Source organism: Cheilinus undulatus, linkage group 20, assembly GCF_018320785.1.
Source record: "Cheilinus undulatus linkage group 20, ASM1832078v1, whole genome shotgun sequence".
Taxonomy (NCBI): Eukaryota; Metazoa; Chordata; class Actinopteri; order Labriformes; family Labridae; genus Cheilinus; species Cheilinus undulatus.
Window position 1 is genome coordinate 28,791,515 of NC_054884.1, and position 22,644 is coordinate 28,814,158.

Here is a 22,644-nt window from a genome sequence, read left to right on the forward strand (position 1 = left end):
ATCTTTAAGTGTTGCATTGCAAGACATCAGATGAGAGCTCAGAGGCTGGAATGTTACAAAGCTTAATTTAAAAGCAGTCCCGCTCTTCCCTCCAGCTTGAAGGAGGCAGCTTGTCAATTACTGTTCCTGCTCTGACAGAGGCTTTGGGCGCCACGAGGAACAAGAAGGAAAGCAGCGAAGCATTGAAATAAAGCACAACTTAAAAGAATGATCAAATAAACAAAACATGGTAAATAAAAATGGGTGAACATCAGAAGTAGCGTATTTCAACTTATATTGCTATATGATGAATCTAGTATGTTTGTTGCAATTTTCATGTATAATCTAAATTTGACAAATGTTATTGTGTTCTTTTGTAAGAAATGTAAAAGTTGTGACATACCAATGCATGTTTAAGGTAACATTTCTGCAATAAAAGCAAAATGTCTGAAATCAACTAAAACGTTATTGGGGCCTGTGTCCACAGCTGATGCTTTTTGCACTGATTGCATTTATTTCAAATTTGGATCTAAAGTAGTTCAGCATATTCTACAGAAGGGGATTAAGGCTAGAGGTGAAGGAACAAAATAATGCTGTGCACTTCGAGATTAAAGTCTAAATGATGAGAAAGAGTTGAAATTCTAAGACTTAAGTCGAAGCTTATTATTACAACAATCAGCGGATCTTAGACTGTGTTTATGAGCTAAAAGAGAAAGAATCTCACTGTTGTTGAATCCAATTCTTAATATAGCTTCACCCGTTCATCGATACAAGGCATTTTGAGAGCAGTGTAAATTTTGGCAGCTATTCTTAATTTTAGATGAAATGTCTTTTAGTTTTAGCCACATTTTAGTCATTTCTACCCTTTTTAGTTTTAGTCTAGTTTTAGTCCATAAAAAGTCCTACATTTTAGTGATTCCTTTAAGTCCAAGCATTTATTCTCTCGCCTAAATCTGGTACCAAATCATGGTAGTGTGTTCTATGCACCTTGCCTAAACCAGGGTCCCTGCTTTCTACAGCCGAGAGGCAGAAAAGATACAGATGCATTGTTTTTTGACAGATTTACCCACAGTGGAGAAATATCAGATTTTGAATGTCAGACAAAAACTACTTCACATTTTAGTGTAGTTTTAGTTATTTTGATGAAAACTAAACTTACTTTTTGTCAGTTTTAGTCATCACAGATCTATTTTTGTTAGTCTTAGTCTAGTTTTTGTCATGGAAAAAAAGGTTGTCGAACATTGTAGTCACAGTTTTAGTCCACGAAGTGTACACTGCTTTAGAAAGTCAAGATTCGCGGTTTCTTATTGTACTACTAGCACAGGATTAGTATTACCTGTTGACCTCTGATAATTCATGAATTACCCCATGTTGTCAGTGTTTGGTGTGGTGTATTTGCACAGTAAAAAAAGTTGATATAGACAAATTTACTGACATTTCTGCATAAAGCTGTAAAAATGAAAGCTTTATATTCAGCACGAAACATCTCACTTCTCTCATCTCTCAACAGGGATGTAACAGCGCTCATCTCTCTTTTCCTTTTGCTCTCCATCTGATCAGCTGCAGATATGAACAGATGACGGACTCTTCCTAGATGCATAATTGGGGAGCAAAGGGAGATTGCTCACTTGTTTATTGATCATGGACAGCTTGCTGCAAATTATAAACTGTAAAAAAGAAAAAAGAAACACTTTGGCACATGTTGTCCATTGGAAACTCTAGTTAACAGCATATGTAGAATACACAAAGACAATGTCACTTGCAAAACACGAATGGGCACTACATGATATTTTTGTATGGAATTTGGAAAAAAAAAAATCCCCTTCATCCTTTTCTTTAGAAATGTCTGTAAATGTATTTACATCGATGTTGTGCGAATGCATCGCACCCAACACTGACGTCACAGGATAATTCAAGAATTATCAGAGGTCAAAAGGTAATACTAATCCTGTGTGAATAATACTATAAGAAGCAATCTTATCTCAACTGTCTCTGCAAAACACCTTGTACTGATGAACATTTGAAGCTATACTTGAAAGTTGGATTTAAAAACAAAGAGATTCTTTCTCTTTAGGCTCATGAACAGTGTGGTTGTCAGTGTGGTTTGTAAAAGTAATAGCGGTAAGAAACTCTGACTTTATTCTCAAAATTTCTACTTTTTTGTCATTTTTACAATAATATCGAAGTGCACAAAGTATTATTTTTCCTTTACCTCTGGCCCTAATCCTCTTCTCTAGCCTTCAGCACTTAATATCCTGAGCTATTAAAAACCCTCAGCATCACCTTTTTCTGTGGCACTGACAGCATTTCTGTTGAAAACAGTCTAACTTTAAGAACAGTACCACGCAAGTCAATGTAATTTCTCCTGTACTGACCAGTCAAAATGAAGACCTTTTGCAGACAGGTACAATCAAGACATCCCTTACTGCAATGGAGGTGCACAGAAAGTAATACAATTAAATCAGCATGCTTGTCTGTGTCACCCCTTGAGAGGAACGGGTTGAAAGAGGCATTTCCTGTACATAGGCAGTGATCCTAAAGCATACAAAAGCCCTGATGACTACCCAGCTGTTCTTGTGAACACCTCTTTGTTTAGTATTTCATTAACATGTCAAATATGCTCATTAGACTACACAAAGAGGCATTTGCAAGTACTCTCTCTGTTTTCAACATCTTATTCTGTAAATTTTCTTCCAGTAAACAGGGTCACGTTTTAGACCATAACACTGGTGTTATGCTAGTATTAGTGTTGGTCCATTAAGTGCTTCTGTTACAAATGAGACACTGCTATTGAAAATGTTGTCCAGCCTTTGGCTCCTTTCCCACATTTCTCTCCCCAACTCTCTCTCCACTGTCTTCCCCCTCTATCAATAAAGGCCTAAAAACCCCTAAAAATATCCCTTAAACAAAGAAAGAAAATGCTGATTTGTGGGCATTTAATACTGACATTCCAAGCTTTCTTAACTTTTCCTGTACAAAATGTGCACTACACAGATTACTGTGGGGAATCTGTGGCCAAATGTATTTATTTAGCACCAGTATTCAGCAAGTACCATGCCCCTTTTGCCATCCAGGCAGGTGTGGGGCAGAGCGGGACACATTGCGTGACACCATGTGCAAACAAGTGGGATTAAAGATACTGGCTATATCTATGGTAGTATAGTAGTGGAGAAGCCAACCTGACTTGTCTTTTTTTGAAGGTCTGCAAAAGCCAGGAGGGGGTTCCTTCACACTGAGTTCATGTATTCTTGGTTATATTTACTTAGATAAAGGAAATGTACTATGCTGGCACAAAATGTACAGTCAATGGACACAGACCCTTAAAGTAACTTTACATTAAAAAAAGATGGAATGAAGATTCAACACTGTATATCAGTCAGAGAATAAAAATGAACAAAGAAAGCACTTAGTGAGGGCAATAAGCCTTAACAATCATCTTAAATAAATATGGACCTTTAGGTGTTCAATTTAAGCTGATCTTTTTTTGAGAATATAATTTAAAGTCTTTTCAGATAAAGACATCTTCATTTACCTGAAAGATAAATAAAGGTAAGAACATTTCAGTGCTAATACTTAAAAATATTTGACTTTCTTATTGATATTCTAATGATTAGTTTACAATGTATTACTGAATCCTGAGATCACATTTTAAAAAACAAGAACTTTGGTGTTCTTTGATACATGACTGCTGTATTTTCTTTGTCTTGCTGAGTAACAGCAGCCCGAATTAATGAATCATGTGAAGGTATAAAATGTTGAGATCCTCTTGCAGGAACTTCTGAGAATGACTTACCTTTGTTATATAAAGTATCATGAGCTGAGGTAGTATTTACTGTAAACGTTTAGTCCATGAATGAGCCTGACTTGGGTGAGTTCTCTAGCTGATAAAGCAGACATCCATGTGTTGAGCATCTCTCTTAATGCCGCATGCTTCAGGTTTGAAATACAAACCCTTTCAGGAGTTTCTGGTGAACCATTTTGACAAAAGTTAAGACCATCAGAGTCTTGGGTATTTCTCCGGCTTAGTTGCTGTCTCTCTGCCCAGCAAGAGGCTGCGTAACAGGCAGGTTTTCATGGAGGTACTTCATTGTACCATGCTCAGAGAAGTCAGCAGCTGTGTGCCCATCACCTCTCAGTACCCACTTTGTAGTGAGAAGCCCCTCCAGGCCGACAGGGCCGCGGGCGTGGATACGAGCCGTGCTAATGCCTACTTCTGCTCCTGGAGACAAAACCAAAGACAGAGGGAGAAAGACACCAAGTGAGAACTATAAATCCACTGTCACATCAGTGCTGCACAACTTGGTAATATTATTCTATCGCAATTATACTGGGCATTACTGGGATTTGCAATCACAATATAATACATATCATTAGTCTATTTGCCTGGTTATTGAGGAAAATGCAGAAAATGATAGTTTTGAAGTTTGAATTTATCAACTCAAAACATACAAATATCAAGTAGCATTAAAAATTGAAGTTTTTATTGTTCTGCTTTCAAAATAACTTAATGTTTTCCAAAAAAAACAAAAGTTTTTCTTTTTTGTTAAACAACAATACTTCCACAAAGTCCAACAGTGGCACTATTGTAAACTTCAAGGCCTTTTTATGGGTATTTTTGTAAACCTTTCAAGTACTACTGAGTATAAAAATGACTGCAACCTTTTACACAATTATGTACTTGCACGGCCTGACATGGCAACTAGATAACTAGATCATTTTTGCAGCACGATGTTACATGTGTTCCAAGACTTTACAGTTGTAAAATTAAAGAAAGGGAGTTTTGGTTTAGAAAATGAAGTCTGGTAAAAAAAAAAAAACATAAAATCCTGACATACCAAGACCAAAGCGATATCCATCAGCAAATCGTGAGCTTGCATTCCAGAAAACACAGGCACTGTCCAACTGCTGCAGGAACTGCTCTGCTGTGTCCTCTGTAAGAAAAACAAGACTTATAAGTGCTACCAGTTTAAAGCAAAAAAAAAAAAAAAATTCACATGAACTAGAAGGCATCATTGTTTATTCCAAGCCAGAAATTTGAGCTGAAATGCTCTAAAAAAGCTTTACAGTTTAAGCTTTTAGGTAAAAGCAGGAACAATAAATCCTCAGTTTTGAGGATTTTATCTTCACCTCTTCTTTGCTTCAGTGAAATTACTTTTGTGCACACCCAGAGTTATACAACCCTCTAAATAATGTGAAGGTGAAAACTTGCAAAAACAGGTTACCTAGCAGTTACAGAACTCTGTAAAGGATTATATCATCAAGTCTAAAGCGCTGGTTCTCAATTGATTCAGTGTCAGGTCATTGGACTACCCCCCTAATGACAAGTGGTGCCCAAAAGTTCTCAATTTCAATGATACCAAATTATTTTTGAAAGAAAAATGGGGAAGCTTGGACTTCAGATGGAACAAAAGCTAAAACGTAACTAAGAGATGGGCACATTTCCTTCAAAATAAAATCATATTTATGACTTTTTGCAACATATTTTTTCCAGGCACACATCAGTAAGCCACTTTTGGGTCCTGACCCAACAGTTGAGAACCAAAAGGACCAAATGTCATCAAGAGAAATCCATAAGCTGCTACATACCTGTGAATGGTATACAGCACATTCATGTATATCTACTGAACTATTATTAACTTGGTAATGCAAATTTGGAGTTAATATACAACACAAACTGACATTTTTGCACAAGCGGCCGAGGCAGGGTTTTCTCTCGATGACTTTAGATATTATCAGCATTATCCAGTGATCTACTGAACAGGGTGGTTAGCTATCTATATATAGTCTTCTATCTACCTTTGCCTCTACATCAGAAACATCATATCATTCGTCCATATGCAGTATCTACAAGTAGGGATGCACGATATTATGGGCCTGATATCAGTATCAGCAGACATCAAAATCTCTGCCAATATTTACTAGTACATCAGAATTTACATACTAATAAATTATCGGGGTTTTAGACTGGACCAAATGACCTATGTCATTTGAGGTCTTCTTCTTTATTTATCCTCATTATTTAAACTATAAAATGTGTTTTAAGGACTACAATTTGTTTCTTTGTTCATCCTCAGACCTTAGAGTCTGTACAAAAGACTGAAGTTTTAGGTCTGAAAACATATTTAAATATCGCTGAAATGAATTTTTAAATATCGGCATATTGGATATCTGCAAAATTCAAATATTGTGCATCCCTATCTACAAGCTACCTGCTCTATCTATCTATCTATCTATCTATCTATCTATCTATCTATCTATCTAATCTAGTTTCCCTTCATCTCATGTATCCATTATTTTTAACATTCTTCCTCTGTATTTTCACTGATACAATCATCTGAATTCATTTTCATTTTAGTGTAGTACCTTCTGTGGTCACTAGATGACAGCAGCACGTCCTTGACAGCAGGTGAGAATAATCCTCAGCTAGAAAAGTGATCAGCACACTTTTCCTTGTATTTTTCCAGAGCTCCTCACACTTTTTAATGCAAAAACAAGTCAACAGCAGTATTTACCACTGTCTATGTATTTTTAATATGCTCAGGATTTTTAATTGATAGCTTACTTTGTGTTGTAGTCTAACTATGTCTAGAAAGAGGCCACTTTCGTGGTCAAAGCAGCATGAAAGAATGAGTTGGATATTCATGACACAGCTTAATTTTAAAATTGGCTGATAAATGAATGTGTTAAAAAAAATATCAGTGTTTATACCAGGCAATGTCAACATGCTAACACTCTGGAGAATGGTTTCAATCACCATGAGTTACAAAGATGCATTGTGATGGCTCATTTTGAAGGCCAAAATTTGTTTAAGCATAACCCAAAGGTATGACGTGGAATAGTCCTTTAAACTGTGTTTTTAGCATATGCTCTTCATTTGAAAACGGGCTCTGCCCTCTATGTGTGAGTCTCACAGGGAGGCTGGCCACTCATCCTGACAACAAAGTGCCACTGCTCATTAGTCACTGTGGCAAAAAGTTAGATGGAGATGAAAAGAAATAAAGGGAGGGAGAGGAAGAACTTGATGAATACCAGACACATGCATGTAAAAGCATGAAGCAGCATAACCCTGACCAGGACTGAACAATGCCATCCTAGGATGCAGTGTGGTAAGATTTATGAGAACTCTTTCTCTTGAGGCTTTGATTTCTAAACTTTGAAACTACGAGTAAGCAGGGGGAATATAAAAGAAAAAGAAAGTGGCATTTATATTAACATTTTCCACCTACCATTTTCTGTGATGATAACGTCTGTGTGGGAGCTGCCATACTTGTGAATATGATCCACAGCCTCCTGCATGCTGTCCACCACCTCCATGCAGCACTCCAGGTCACCGTACTCTGTCCGCAGGGACTTTGCCTCCGATGGGCTAAATGTTAGGTAGGAGGCAAACCGAGGGCCTGCATGAATCTTCACCTAGAGCCAGAACACATTTAAAAAATAAGAAAACAAATCCTCTGGCAGAATACGAATAAAAACAATCTCTTATGTAAGGTGACTAGTAAAGAATTTGATCATGTTTTCTGATTTAAAGTGTGCTATGATTAAAATCAGACTTTTTTAAATGTGCATTTATCTGCTGCTTTACCCGCTCAGTGCGTAGCATGTCAATAATCTGGTCAAACAGTGGAGTTCTGAGGATGTCTCTGTGAATCAGCAGGGTTTCCATGGCATTACAAGCAGCTGGGTAGTCACACTTTGAATCTCTTACTGAAACAGGAACAAAATCTGTCAATTACTGATCCTGTTTTTTTAAACAAGCTGTACATGTTATGTAAGGCCTGGCCTTCAAGTATGAGATAAATTTCCTACCACGGCTGAAATTAAATAGCTATGATAATTTACACTATAAAGTATGAATTAACTTCTGCAGTATTTGCTGACCAATTTTGATGACTTTGTCGATGCTTGCATCTGCGTCCACGTAGACGTGGCAGATTCCCTCGCTGTGACCCATCACAGGAATACCCTTGGCTGCCCGCTGGATGTCCCGCACCAGCTGAGAGGAACCTCGGGGGATAATCAAGTCAATCATCTTGTCCAGTCGGCACAGATCCTCCACTTCCTCCCGAGTGCTCACCTTCATATAAAGACAGGCATTTTAACCACAGCAGCTAGGTGTGAATATAGTTCAGACACTTGAATATGAAATGATAAAAGGCTTCTTATAAATGCACAGGAAGCTTTTTATTACCAGCTGAACTGCCTCTGTGACTCTGTGCAGGGAGAGAGCCTCTTGGGTGAGCTGGTGGAGGACACGGTTGGTGTTTGCCGCCTCTTTGCCTCCCTTTAGGAGGAGGGCGTTACCACTAGCTATGGCCAATGCTGCCACCTGCAGAAAAACAAAATTTTGAGACATAAGGCAAAAGTCTTAGTAACTTTCAGTGACAATCAAACAAATTTGCACACATAATACCATCAATCTGACATCTCAAGTTGTTTTGCCCTTAAAAATACTCAAAAGGGATAAAAAATTTATCTTGCAAAAGTAAATAAAATATTATAGTAACAGATTTCTGCGCCTTGATACCTGTGGCAGGCAGTCAGGTCGGGCCTCGAAGATGACCAGGAGAACCCCAATTGGCACAGTGATCTGCTCCAACTCCAGGTTGTGAGCCACCCTAGTCCTGCGCAGCACACGACCCACGCTGTCCTGTGCAGCCACGGCGATCTGACGCAGACCGATGGCCAAGCTGTTAAGTTTGGACGGTGACAAGCTCAGACGCTTCAGCATAGCTTGTGGCAAATGGCCTTTAGGAAAAGACAGGGAAAGTTTCCTGAGACTGGGCTGCTTTAACAGTTAGGGTCGCCCTCTGGTGGACAGATATATGTTTGACCTGCTGATTTGTATATTTGTAATCATTTTTAAGGTAAGGTTCATAGTATCAGCATTTATAAATACAGATGGAGTCTCTGTTACCTGCATTCACAGCCAGGTCCATGTCCATCTTATTGGCAGCCAGGATCTCTTCCTTCCTTTCGGTTAACATCTCTGCTAGATTGCAGATAATCTCACTCCTCTGCAAATACAGACAACAGGCAGGATGAGCACAAAGCCCAGTGATCCACAAGGGGGCAGTGTTTCTCTGAGTCCAAACAAGGATGGCTTAGGAAGCATCTTTTACATTCTTACAAGCAAACTTGATTCGATAAAGAGGACTGAACACAAAAAGAGACACTGCTGGTTTTATTTTAAACAGTGTGTAACCTGCTCTGGGTGCAGAGATGCTAGGGTTCTTCCAGAGCTTCTTGCCATTTCAGTCTGCTGCTCCACAGTTGGTCCTGGTAAAGATTTGGGAAAGTAAAGACTCAGTTTAACATAATCATGCTTACCAGAATTTAGGTACTTTAAAATATGAATTAAGCGGTTTAACACAACAAAAATGCGATTTCTTTGTTCAATGTAGAGTTATGTCTTATTTTCAGTCGATCTTTATCGGTGTAAATTTGTTTGTATGGGTTAGAAATGTTTCCAAATGTTCACTGCAATCCAAAACAACTAAAAAAAAACTAATCACAACTTTTCTAAAGGAACTGTTGTGATGATGTTAGTATAAACTGAGGACATAAGCTGAAGCTGTAGCTGGACTGCAATGATACTCAAGTGAAAGGTAAACTCACCTGCAGGTTTGATCTCAGAGAAGAAGGTTCCCACCTTCTTGCCCTCAACGATGTCAGTGATGACATGACCTGTGACTTTGGGGTTGGTGCCGTTTGCAATGACCACTGAGGTGCCACCTTGGAGAGCCCAGAGAGCAGCCTTGACCTGCAGAAAAAAAATTACATTGATGCTTAAATTTTTCTCTCAACTCTCCAAAAAGTCTTTTTCACAGTAGAACCCCTGTGGACAAGTGGGATGATACATCTATTCCCTAAACTTGTCATTTACATGTTAAAGTCAGGTTTTCGAACAGAAAATCCATCCCTCTTAAAAAATGTCTAGTATGCAACTAGCAATATGAAAAACAATTAAAAAGTTAGTTTTTACAGCGTGTTAGTTCTATCATCTAACACCTAAATCCAGCAACAGCTTAGAACATAGAAATAGTCCATAGAGTCTTATTTTTCTGTTAATTCTAAAAAGACATAAATAGTATTTTTTACTGTTTCATCACCAGCCATTAATTCTATGGTAGCTTAAAAACTGGACCATAAAATATTTCTTAAAAAAATCATAAAATTTCTCCATTAACCTGGCCATTTAGTCATCATGCATACCTGTGATTTATATCACAGGTATGCAAGTATGTTTACAGTAACATCTTATGATGCTTCGTGTGGATTTTGTGCAGTATGAGTAATGTCTATCATACTGTGCATTGTTTCTATTTTTCGCTAATATGTGTTTCTTTGTTCGCATGAGAATTGGTGTTAGCTTTTCCTGATTTTCCTTTATAAAAGCAGCTAAAATTATGCAGCAATTGGGGGTCCCAGACAGTCGCTAGTAACAAGCCAAATGGCCCTCCTTCTATTTAATCAGTAGGACATGGTATCTATTGTTCTCCCAAAAGAATTTTAAATTTTGTTTTATCTGACCACAGAACAGTTTTCCATTTTGCCTCAAGCCACTGTAAATGAGTTTGGCTCAGAGAAGACATGGTTGTTTCACTTATGTTTTTTTCTTTGCATGATACAGCTGTTGTTGATGGATAGTGATTTCTGGAAATGTTCCTGAGCTCATGCAATGATTTCCAGTACAGAATCATGCGTTTTTTTTAAATGCAGTGCTGCCTGAGGGCCTGAAAATCACAAGCATCCAATTTGGCCATGTCCCTTGCGCTCAGAAATTTTTCCAAAATCTCAGAATCTTTTGATGATAATATGTACTGAAGACGTTGGGATATTCAAAGTCTTTATAACTTCACCTTTTTCTGAAATTGTCCCACAATTTTTCGACACAATATTACACAGATTGATGAACCTCTGCCCATCTACTCAGAGAGACTCTGTCTCTCTAAAATGATCCTTTTATACCCAGTCATGTTACTGACCTGTTGCCAATTAACCCAATTAGCTGCAAAATGCTCCTCCAACGATCTTTTCCACTAGTACCACACATTTTTCCAGCCTTCTGTTGTCCTGTCCCAACTTTTATGAGATGTGTTGCTGCTATCAGATTCAAAATGAGCTAATATTTTTCATATGTTTCAACATCTGTTATGTTTAATGTTCTATTGTGGATCTGGGTTTGCAAATCACCGCATTCTGATTTTATTTACATTTTACACAGTGCCCCAACTTTTTTGGGACTGGGGTTGTTTATTGAGTGGCAGTATGCAACTGAATCTCATCTCACCATATTGTTCCCTATTGTATCCTTTCATATCATCCATATCATATCATATCAAATGTTACATCTCTCTTAGTTTAGCAGGTCAAGTCACATCCCGTCACTCTGAATCATCATCGTTTGCATATCACATTGTAATAATTGTAACCAATGCAAACATATGGCACAGAATCTTATTGCATCTTGTTATATAATATCATATCTAGGGCTGACAGCTTCCATTGGGTTGATTGATTGTTTGATCGAAAAGCTTTTGTCTGATCAAAATCACCCTGGTCGGCGAGTCATGTTAGTGATGTTCCATGGAAAGCTACTTCTATCTACAGAACTTAACACCAGAAGCTCTGTACTTTGCTCTCTGATAAGGCTTTGACTGCAACTTAAAACTGTTTCAACAAATAGAGTGAAAAGTCTTGACATACCTTAGCTTCCATTCCTCCAATCCCAACACGTGACTTTGTCCCGTAGGTGATCGACTGCTGATCTCCAGGATAGAAGATGTCAATGAGCTTTGCATCATCTGTTCCAGGAGGGCTGTTGTACAATCCTGAGAAATACAAAACAATATGTAACTCCTGTGATGAATGCAGAGTTCTCATATTCTCTTCACCATGACACATAACGCTTTGCAAACAAAACAAAATATAGCAATGACCCTGAGTTTGCATCAAGATTATACTTCATTAAAATAGACTGATACTGATGTTATTGATCATGTTAACACACTCTGTATCAGTTTCAAATCTGTCTGTGAGTGTCTGTTTATCGCCCACATGTGACTCTACTGACCCTAAGAGAAGTGTTTTTATTCCCCCGGTGAGGAGCGCAGACAGATGGTGTTGTTACCTAACAGCTGACCCAGACTGTTGTTGTGGCAACACACATACCTTCCACGTCAGACAGCGCGATGAGCAGGTCAGCCTTCATCTCTACGGCGAGCCGCGCCGCCAGACTGTCATTGTCTTTAATGCTGATCACCTACAGGAGCAGAAAATTGCAAATGTAAGCTCATCAAGACCTCAAAGCAGGGGCGGGGTGTCAGCCTCTGCCATTTACCCATTTGAGCTGCTGATAAACATGACCAAATGTCTACTAGTGAGATGTGGTTATTCATTTGGCATAAACAAACAATGACTCTGCAGGAAAATCAGGGTTGTTTAAAAAAGCTTACAGGGTTTGTAAAACCTTTAGATCAAATAAAGCAAAAATTTCTTTCAGCTTCAAGAGTAGTGGTGCTCAGACCTGTTGGGTTTTCATGTTATTGCTGCTTTTATTGCTATTATTCATACTCATATCAAGGCTAAGTAATGGTTATATTGGTTTAAGAGAGCTGGCTGTGCCACCAGAAGCTTAAAGCATAACAAGAAGTTACGTAATGGAGTGGAATTATCTCAGAGAGTCAGTGAGTTAGTTATTTTTGAAGGAGAACAGGTAAACGAGGTATCTACATACAGTAGAGTTAGTCCAGGCCGGGTGGTTACGCCACCTCCTCCACAGTGACTGCATGCACATGCCTTAACGGTTGGGGGCAGAGCTGATGAGGTGAGGCAGGGTGGCAGAGGTATTTCAATTTGTAAGTGGATTAAAGAAAATGTAGTAACTAACGAATAGTGACTCTCTGCAGAGTATAAACTCTGTCTCTCTATAATACCCACAGCCCCCCGCTGCCACCGTCAGCATCACCACTACAAGCCTCGCCCCCCTGCATTCTGTACCCACATTTACCCCCTGCAGGTCGCTGTTGGGCTCCGGCGGGGGCACCACAGCATCGTTGGTGTTGATGATGGGCACGATGTTCATGCGCAGCAGCTCCTGCAGCGTGCTGTTCAGGTTTTGCCTCTTCTCATCATCGTGGAAATCCAGATTTGTCACCAGGACCTGATGGAACAAGAAGCAGGAAACAGCGCTGAGTTCAAATAAGTGAGGGTGAAAACACTAAAAATGTAACTCTGCATGGTACACATAAGCATCTGAAAGTTATTATTTAACTGTGAAGGATGTAAGTACCTGTGCAGTGCAGGTGCTGTATTGGGTGAACATGGCCTCATACAGAGCCATCAGGCCACTTTGTCCAGCTGCAGCACAGGCCCGGGCCTCCAGCACCGGTAGAGACTGCAATATAAAACAAGTAAGACACCTGATTAGGACTGGGCCATCAGCCTTAAGTGAAGAATAAACTGTGATTAATCACATTTTTTGGAAAGCTGAGTTCAAATTCCCCTTGCCACAACCAGGCCTGATAACTGCCAGACCTGTTGAATCAAGAAATCCCTTAAATAGTACCTGTCTGACAAAGTTAAGTAGGCTACAAGATCTCAAAAAGCAACACATCATACTGCAATTTAAATGAATGTAAGAACAGATGAGAAAAAAAGTCACTGACATCTATCAGTCTGGAAAGGGTTACAACCCCATTTTAAGGCTTTGGGACTCCAGTTAACCTTGGTAAGAGTCATTATCCACAAATAGGGAAAACATGGAACAATGATGAACCTTCCCAGGAGTGGCCAGCCTACCAAAATTATTCCAAGAGCACACTGACAACTCATCCAGGAGGTCACAAAAGAATCCAGAACAACATTTAAAGACCCACAGGCCTAATTTGACTCAGCTATGGTCAGTGTTCATGATTTAACAATAAGAAAGAGAGTGGGCAAGTTGACTAGGCTGACCAAAAGTACAGAAAGGCTCATCTCACACTGAGCCTGTTTGCTGCTTCAGGATCTGGAAGATTTGCTGTAACTGATGGAGCCATGAATTTTGGTGTCCACCAGAAAATCCTGAACACTAATGTCCAGCCATCAGTGTAGGATCTCAAGCTTAACCTACTTGGGTTATGCAGTAGGACAATGACCCGAAACACACCAAAAAGTCAACCTCTGGATGGCACAAAAAATACAATATGAAGGTTTTGGAGTTGCCAAGTTAAGGTCCGGACTTAAATCCAAATGAGATGCTGTGGCATGACCTAAAAACAGGCCATTCGTGCCATAAATTTAGATCATCAAAAATTCAGACTTCGGTTTAGTCTGGAGCACAGAGATTCAACATAAATCTGATCTAAAAGGAATATTTATTACACAATAGTGATTTGGACTGCATTTTATTGGACACGTGTTACCATAAGTTGTGCACAGTATATTAAAAGAAAACAACAACAACAAAAGGTTGTCTGTTGTCTTTCGTGTCAGTAAATTATTGTTGTGCCAAAGCACTGCAATGTCCTGTGCCTACATGATCAAAAGTTTACAACTACAAGAGGCAGCAAAAGTTAAACTTGATCTATGATGTCTCTGTGTTGATTTCTACCTTCCCCACCTTTCCTTACCATGTCTTTGAGCTGGTTGTGTCCTGAGTGCAGCGCCTGACGGACGCTCTGGGACAGCAGGATCTCGTGTCTTAATCTTTGTTTGCCAAAGGCCACCGCTCCGCTGGTGACAATCATCATCTCTCTGCCTTGGTTCTGCAGCATGGCCACCTGGACAACAAATAGTTCACCCAGTTAAGACTAGTACACAGCTGGGTCCCAATTTACAGTTGTCTTCGTTTCAACTCCCTGAGGATTTAGCTTTTAAACTTTAGGTCATTCAATGTTCAAACAAAAGGCACCTGTCTCTGGAATTTTGGTTCCATCATAAAACAATCAGGCAAATTAAATTATGCTTGTGGTGTTCAAAAAGTTGGAGCTAAAATGTCATTTTCATTTAAGCTTCTTTATATCAAAGAAATGATCACTCAGGAAACTCTTTCTGCATGAATGTTGATATTTTCTTTCAAAATAAAAGTAGGCCTGTATCCAAATAGGACGTCAAATACCCTCTGTTTCAGACAGTACAAAAATTTAAAAAAGCAAAACAATTTGAATGCAAAATACAGGAATTTCAAACTGCAACAAAGACAGGAGATATTAATCACAATTACCTAAAGAAATTCCAAGATTTATTGCAATTTAACAATGTAATCATTTGACTTCCTTAACTAGAAATAATCAGTTTGTATAAATTAAGAAAATTAAGGATGAGTATATCTAAAAACAAAAAAAAAAAAACAAAAAAACAAAAAAAAAAAACAAAAAAAAAAATGCTGTTTGGACCTTAGGCAGTACTAAACGTGACCAAAAAATTAGACTGAAAAAAATATCCCAAAGTGTCCAGATTGAGTATCATGCTTGAAGACTCCTGAAAGTTTCTGGGGCACTTTTCAGCTAAAATTCCCAAAAGTTACAAGGAAGGTTCCCACAAGTTCCCTGATGTTTTCCAGTGAAAATTCCCAAAATATTCCTGGAAACCTCCTGGAAAAGACTGGTGAAAGGGTATTTGAAAAAAAAAAAAAAAAAAGTACAAATTAGGGCTGGGTTTTGCTAAAAACCTCACGATTCAATTTGATTTCGATTCTTTAGGTTGCGATCCAATTCGATATCGACTCAATATTGATTTAAATGCTTTGATGTTGATTCAGTAAGACCTAGCAATACACAAATGACCTGCTGACAATTTTTAATAATTTTTTTTCATGCCCATGTGAACATATGTGGTGGGTCACCTCACATTTTTTCAGCAATAAAACATCTGAAAATAAAAATTTGCACAATAATAACTTATTTGTGCATAAGGAGAACAAAAGTAAAAAACATGTTCTGTATAGACATTGAAAAAGTAAAGTGCATGTAAACTTACATAATATTTCTTTCCTCTTGGAAATTGTGATAAACCTCACATAACATGGTTATGGTTGGTTGTTTGGTCAAATGCAGCCTCCGTCCATACAATGCGAATCACATGCACAGTGACCCCAACTGGCCAGGAGGTGAATCAATTCAGAGGATTTGCTGAATCGATATTGAATTGAGGGGGGAAATATGCAATATGCATCGATTAATCGATACTTTTACCCACCCCTAGTACAAATTCATGCTTAGTTGTGAAAATTCTATAGATTTACAGGAAAATTCCCACAGAATTTTACCAAAATGTTCAGGGAAAATGCCCACAGAAAACTCCCAACATCAAGGGAAAATTCAAAACCTTTTTAGGGAACTTACTTCAAGTGTCCTTAAAAGTTTACAGGGAAAAATCTTTAAGATTTCAGATAAATTCCTGTTGAAATTCCTGAATAATTCAGAAAAAAATCTGTCAAGCACTTTTTAGTTTCCTTTCTGCTGTGAAAAAGACTTCACCTGCTCCACAATGGAGGCCAGCCTCCCCAGAGCCAGCCCGCACTCATCGCCACGTGTGACCACAGCACTGCCGAGTTTAACCACAATCCTCTTGGCCTGGCGAAGTTCACTGCGGTGTGCAAAAGAACTGCCATGGGCCACTGTAAAGGAAGAGAAGATGCTAGCTCAGTGTAAAGAAAGCATTCTATTATCTTGTGTTTTGTCCTTTGGTTGCAAAAGAAGCAAATACTGAAATGAAAATGCAGAATAACAAAAAATGAACAATGCTGTAGTGCAAACAGCAACTTCAACTGTTTTAAGACTGTGGTTAAAAATCTGTGCAAATGTGTTGTTTAATTGACCATTTTTCACACAACACAAAGCAAATATGACCTAACTGTGCAAACAAGAGTGAACTGCTGTTTTTTTCCAATTCATTGATTAAAGGACTGAAACAAACAGTCTGGCCACTTTGCATACATCCATCTGTAACCTGGAAACAGATAATCACAGCCTTCAAAATGCCACATCAGCAGGGCTGACAGAAAGGCCTGTGCTGACATTACACATCTCTCTGAAGCAATGAGGCGCATGAGAGAGACAGGCAGACAGAGAGAGAGAGAGAGAGAGAGAGAGAGAGAGAGAGAGAGAGAGCAAGAGAGAGGTGCATAATATCTTTTCAGACTAATTAACAAATCAGAGTCCAAATTACAACATATGGTCCACATATATCCTGTCAAGCCTTTTCTTTATATTTCTTCAGACAATACAAAAATAATTTTGTTTAATGCTTGATTACTACAATTGTGAAAGCAGAAGTTAAGAAATTATAATAATTTGGCAGTGCAAAAGCAAAATGAAAATGGATGCCATTGCTTATTTACACAAAACATATAAATTGTTGTCTATTACTTGTCTGCAACTATAAAGTGTCATGAGTAAGATTGTTTAAGGTCAAGATGTCTGAAGATTTTATTTTTGTGGGTCACAACTCAAAGCAAAAGAAACCAAGACATACTACCATAAACATAAAATACAGAAATGCAGAAAATCTTGATAACTGGTTGCTATAAGTTTAAATGATCAAAATCTGTGCTCAGAAAGTTAAAAGGCCAAAAGATGTGTTGCATATGAAAGTAGGTTGATATTCTGTTGATGATTTCTAGCTTTGCAGGGACAAAATGTGTAATAATCATTTGCTTTGCAGTAGGTTCAACTTTTGTCGTTATACTTCATACCTGCTCTGAACAAACTGATATGATATTCAGTTTAAGAACGTGGCAGTGAACCATTGCTTACCTTGTGTGAGTTGTCTTGAGAAAAGCTGACATATGGGTCTCTGAAGATCCAGAGAGCTCCTTGAACACAAAGCAAGCCTTCGCAGCAGCATGGTTACTTTAATATCTTAACCTTCACACAAACAAACAGGGACTGGAGTTACAAACACAATATCACTATTTAAAAACGGCAACTGGGACTTTAATGCCGGAAATTTGAGTATAATATTCAAATGGTAACGATTACTAAACTGTGTCTAACTGCCATATGTACAGTCAAATATAATTATTCTACTGTCTGCCTGTATGATGACCTATGTGACAGCGTTTACTTACTTACCCTCCTGAAGTCTCACTTTAGCTTGTCCTGTTTAAGTCCCTGCCCTGTGAAACGTCTTTTATTCAGTTTTGTCCATCTTCTTTACCTCGTTATTCTTTCATTTATCAACATACATTTAAACAGAGGAGGGGTTTCCATGTGCTCGACTCCTCCCCTAACTGAAAGCTGCTGATGAAACTGTCACAGCAGTTTGCAACGACAAATAAAAGAAACCAACGTCTGCCAAACGATGTTACAGCGACTGTTACGGTATTCTAATTAAGGGAAAATTAGATGAAGTGAAAAAAACTACTCTAATTACCGCTGACAGCAAGTTGAAGTGAAGCATTGAATCGGATAAAGCCGCTAAATTGGCGGTGAAGTGGCAGGAACTTACGTCAGGCCGGCCCGGCGAAATGCGGAAGAAGAACGGAAGAGTCGGATAAATAGACGCCTTCAAAATAAAATTTTGCCTGTGAACAAAATTATTTTTAGGCTGTATCGCGAGTTTTAATCACGGTCTGTATTTTTATCTTCATTTCTTTGCTATAAAGATTCTCATATTTAACTAAAACTTACTAAACTAAAACGTAAAGATAATTTTTATTCACCTGAATCTAAATAAAAGCTAAGTTTAAATAAAAAACCCTAACTAAAACCTGATTCTGTGCTTACAAGATTAAAAGAGTTCTTAACGGCGTTTTAAAGTCTTGAGCTGTACTCAAATATCAAATGTGAAAAATAAAAGAAATAGTGATAAGTTGCCTTTTACAATGTATTTCTGAGGACTGTATGATTTTTGTGTTTCTGGTCCTTTATGATTTCGTCCATGAAAAGTATCCCATATTGATAAAAAAATAAAATAAATAAAACTAAAACTAAAATGAATAAATCACTTAACTAAAACGAAACATTTTTGCAAAAAAAATGCTAAACATAACTTGCAAATTTAACTTAACTTAAAATAAAAACACGTAAAAATATATTTAAAATATGAACTGAAGAGAAATCCAAAACTATCATAACCATGTTTATTACAATCAAACTTTCCAATTTATACAACTCATACATGAAAGAAAAAAATATAAAGACACAGAAAAAGTCTCTTGTAAAAAGTTCAGAATTATTTTCATGGAGTTTTTTTTTTAAATTTGATAACATATTTATAAGACTAAAATATTATTCCATTTTTAGCGTTTTGAAAAACTAAAATGAAGTAGCACAATTTACACCTTTAGTATTTTATAAAATGTAGCTACTAAACATTGATGTTGACAGCACTGCAGTTTTTTTTATCTCTGAATTTTGAACAGAAATAAAGCACATTTTTATCTTTAATCTTAATCCCATATTGTCAAACATTAAACATTTTTTAAGGTCTTTCCTGAATATGACACAAAACATAATCATAGCCTCTCTCAGTCCTAGCCTCTAAAGAAAAAAGGACATGAGGAGTAAAGATGAAGCCCAGCAAGAAAAGTCACAAAACTGGAAATGCAACCCAACCTAATTTGATTAATCTAGACATGGACAATGAGGTGGAGCTAAGGCCGCCCTAAAGCCTCCTGGGAAAAACCTGCTTCAATGTAAGTCAGATCGGCCACGGTCCTAACTGTGTGCATTCAAGTCAAACTCTTAGCCTTAAAATCCCAGTGGATAATGCATTAAAAATAAGAATCAACTCCCATCTCTTCAATATCTTATTTCTTTAGTAAGTAAAATATTGATGCTAAAAACGGCATTAAATGCATGCTTTATTGTCCCTTTTACCACTCTTTGTTCACGCTACTACGATGTCTCCCTGCAGCCATGGTGATGGTGACAGTGAGCCACCACTGCATGTTACTGTGTCATAAGTTTTGTGCATTGTTTTATCAAACATCTATCTTTTTACTGTTACCTTTTTTCATGTGCAATCCATTACAAGTTCCTTTTTCCATGGTTAAATGAATGAAATGCATTATACTATAGTTGTGTACATGACAGTTTAAAACAGGGAGGCAAAAACCAGTGACCAGAGGTACGATGAGAGCAAAGATGGTTACCATAATGACATGAGAATTTCAAACATTGGTCCAGCTTAAGTTCTCAGCACAGCATGGTGAATAATATTCTTCAATGAGAAAAAAATAGTAATAAAATAACTGCTGGAAAACGTCTGCATAATTGCAATTTATTTAAATAATTCAGACAGAAGTCTCTCTCTTTAGCTTAAAACATGATTAAAATCTTTGTGTTTTATTTATAAGCACTGCTACATTTTTATTGGACAGAAATAATGAGTACCTACCTCGCTTTGCCAGGTACATTCAACAAACAATATAGGCACAACTCATGCTATCAATGCTTTACAAATTCTAGCTTTGCTTCTAATAATCTGTGTTAAAAATGAAAAAAAGATTCTACATTTCTTTAACTAAGAATTTTCAGCATGAAAAAAATAATTTAAAGAGGCAAGAATAACAGATATTTAGGACCCATCTGCCCAGGTTGTATCTTCTATTTACCTGTGCACCTTTCCCCATGTGGTGAAAGAAACAATCACAACGCTGCAGTCATGATGAAAGCTGTCTATACCTGCTCTTTCCCACTGTGACAAAATAAAAAGAAACCCATGGCAGAGTTGACTGACAGCGCTGGACTCCCACTGCCCCTGGGACCACAGATAACTAAATTGGCCCCTGTAGCTCTGGCTAAATGTGTATTATTTCATTATATCCGTCCTGTTGTTTACTCTGTTGTCCGCTTTTGCCATCTATCTGTTCTTCTGTGTTCCTCCTCCTCTTCGCTCTTTTATCTGTCAATCTGACTCAGGGGAAGGAACTGACCTTATACCGTTCTCCTGGTTCCACTAATCCACTAACTACATCTGTGTGACTGTGTGTCCAGGTGTCTGAATGAAGCGTTTACCTGCTGCAGATCTATTTCATTTCAGCCCCTTTTAGGTAGACAAGGTAATTATTTTTAACCCTGAAAAAAAATTAGAAACAGTAAGACTATTGCATCTGAACCAAATATTGATGTTTTAACATAAAACTACAAATCATGAATACAGTTTGAGCCAATTAGATTTGAAAATTTAACATGACTGTTTTCCACTCTTGTTTGAGGCCTAAAGTGGACGTATAACCTCTATTGCTTTGGATGTATGTGGTTCAACTTCAGGGGACTTTTGATGAATTAATTGGAGTGATAACCTCCCTGGTTTGATTTCTCACTGTACAAATCTCCCAATAAAGCAAAATAGCATCACAAACACTCTGGAACTTACTGTCATATGTTTCTTTGCTACTCTTCACAACATTACAGTGTGTGAAATCCACTTTTCCTTTTCAAAATAACAACATTCAGAAAAAAAATCTGCCTTTCTGGTCCCCTTTGAGTAATCATGAATTACAAAAAATGTGGAATAATTAAATTCATTGGGCTTTTCTGTGCGGTGGTGCAGCCTTTGTGCGCTTCATTTATTGTGGCTCAACTCATTATCTCCATTTTAAAAATGGCAGCATGTGGATTGTTTCCAATAACAGCATGTCCCAGTGGTGCAGAGCTGCTCCAAAATAGCTGCAGATACGCAACAATGCAACCCCCCTAATACTAGACCAGCACAGAGAGGCTGACCAGTTATCCAGCGAAGAGGAGAGGAGAAGATCAGAGGAGCTACACTTCACCAGTAAGTGCCAGAATTTTACGCAGAAGGCAAACTTTCAAGGGGAAGCCTGTAAAAAGGAACTTTCAACACCCAATCCAAAAGAAGACTTGGATTAACGTTAAATAGTAAGTTATAGCAACTTTTTATCATCAAACTAGTAATTTTAAATGTGTACTAAAAAACAATCATACAATGCCAACTTTAAAGACAAAGGAGTGTCAAACATAATGTCTAGTATGAAGTCAAAATGCATAAGCATTTGTTTATTGTGATGTGAGCCATTTAGTGAAATGTTGGTGTTTTGTTCCACATAACTGGGATTTTGAGATGTGTTGCCCTTTTAGAACTTTTGAACATTTTTTTTTAATTTAGTTCAAGCACTCTACCTATAATCTTCTTTGACGTGAAGCACAACCCTCCCCATCAGCTGAATCTTGACAAACAACTGAAATCCACAAATTACCACAGACAATCAGTGTTGTTATCCGGCTCACCTGCGGTAAAAACTGGGCCCCTAAAGGATTCGACAAATAGGCCTGTGTTGAATATGATTTACCTATATCAGTGTTGCTCAACCCTGCTCAATCAACGAGCCAGATTGTTGAAAAATACCTTTGCAAGAGCCACAATCTAAGCGGCAAAAGTGGCAAAAAGAGTTAAATAGGCAACGAAAAGAAATTATAGGTGGCAAAATTGGTAAAATGGGGCAAAATAGGCATAAAATGGCAAATCTGGGTGAAAAGTCTCAAAATCAGGGAGAAAAAGTGGCAAAAAAGGTAAGAAGTGAAAAAAACATAGCAATCTATGATTTACTTGAGAGAGAGCAAAAAAAAAAAAAAACAAAAACATTGATTCATGTCCTCTTAGGGCTTCCGTAGATTGCAGCCTCCACAACAAATGTCTTACTTTTTGAATACAGGAAAATTTTCTTAAAGAATAAGGTGCGTCCTTTCAAGACATAATATGATTTTTTTT

At 37.8% G+C, this 22,644-nt stretch overlaps 1 protein-coding gene across 3 annotated transcripts; it reads right to left on the reverse strand.

Moving 5' to 3' along the window:
- Positions 1-1,194: 1,194 nt before the first annotated feature.
- aldh18a1 (aldehyde dehydrogenase 18 family, member A1) lies at positions 1,195-18,341 on the reverse strand. 3 transcript variants are annotated; one of them, XM_041814995.1, is made up of 18 exons: positions 18,039-18,341; positions 17,721-17,831; positions 16,443-16,582; positions 14,595-14,744; positions 13,274-13,378; positions 12,992-13,144; positions 12,154-12,244; positions 11,689-11,813; positions 9,598-9,742; positions 9,185-9,258; positions 8,897-8,996; positions 8,507-8,727; positions 8,171-8,308; positions 7,861-8,056; positions 7,565-7,686; positions 7,206-7,392; positions 4,815-4,910; positions 1,195-4,198 (listed from the first exon to the last, which is right to left on the reverse strand). In XM_041814995.1, the coding sequence occupies exons 2-18, from the start codon at positions 17,809-17,811 to the stop codon at positions 4,002-4,004; spliced, it is 2,331 nt and encodes a 776-aa protein (XP_041670929.1). In that variant the 5' UTR covers positions 17,812-17,831; positions 18,039-18,341; the 3' UTR covers positions 1,195-4,001. The 3 variants fall into 3 exon arrangements, with proteins under 3 accessions (XP_041670929.1, XP_041670927.1, XP_041670928.1); XM_041814993.1 differs by having other exon boundaries at positions 12,986-13,144; XM_041814994.1 differs by having other exon boundaries at positions 12,986-13,144; positions 18,035-18,059.
- Positions 18,342-22,644: the final 4,303 nt, after the last annotated feature.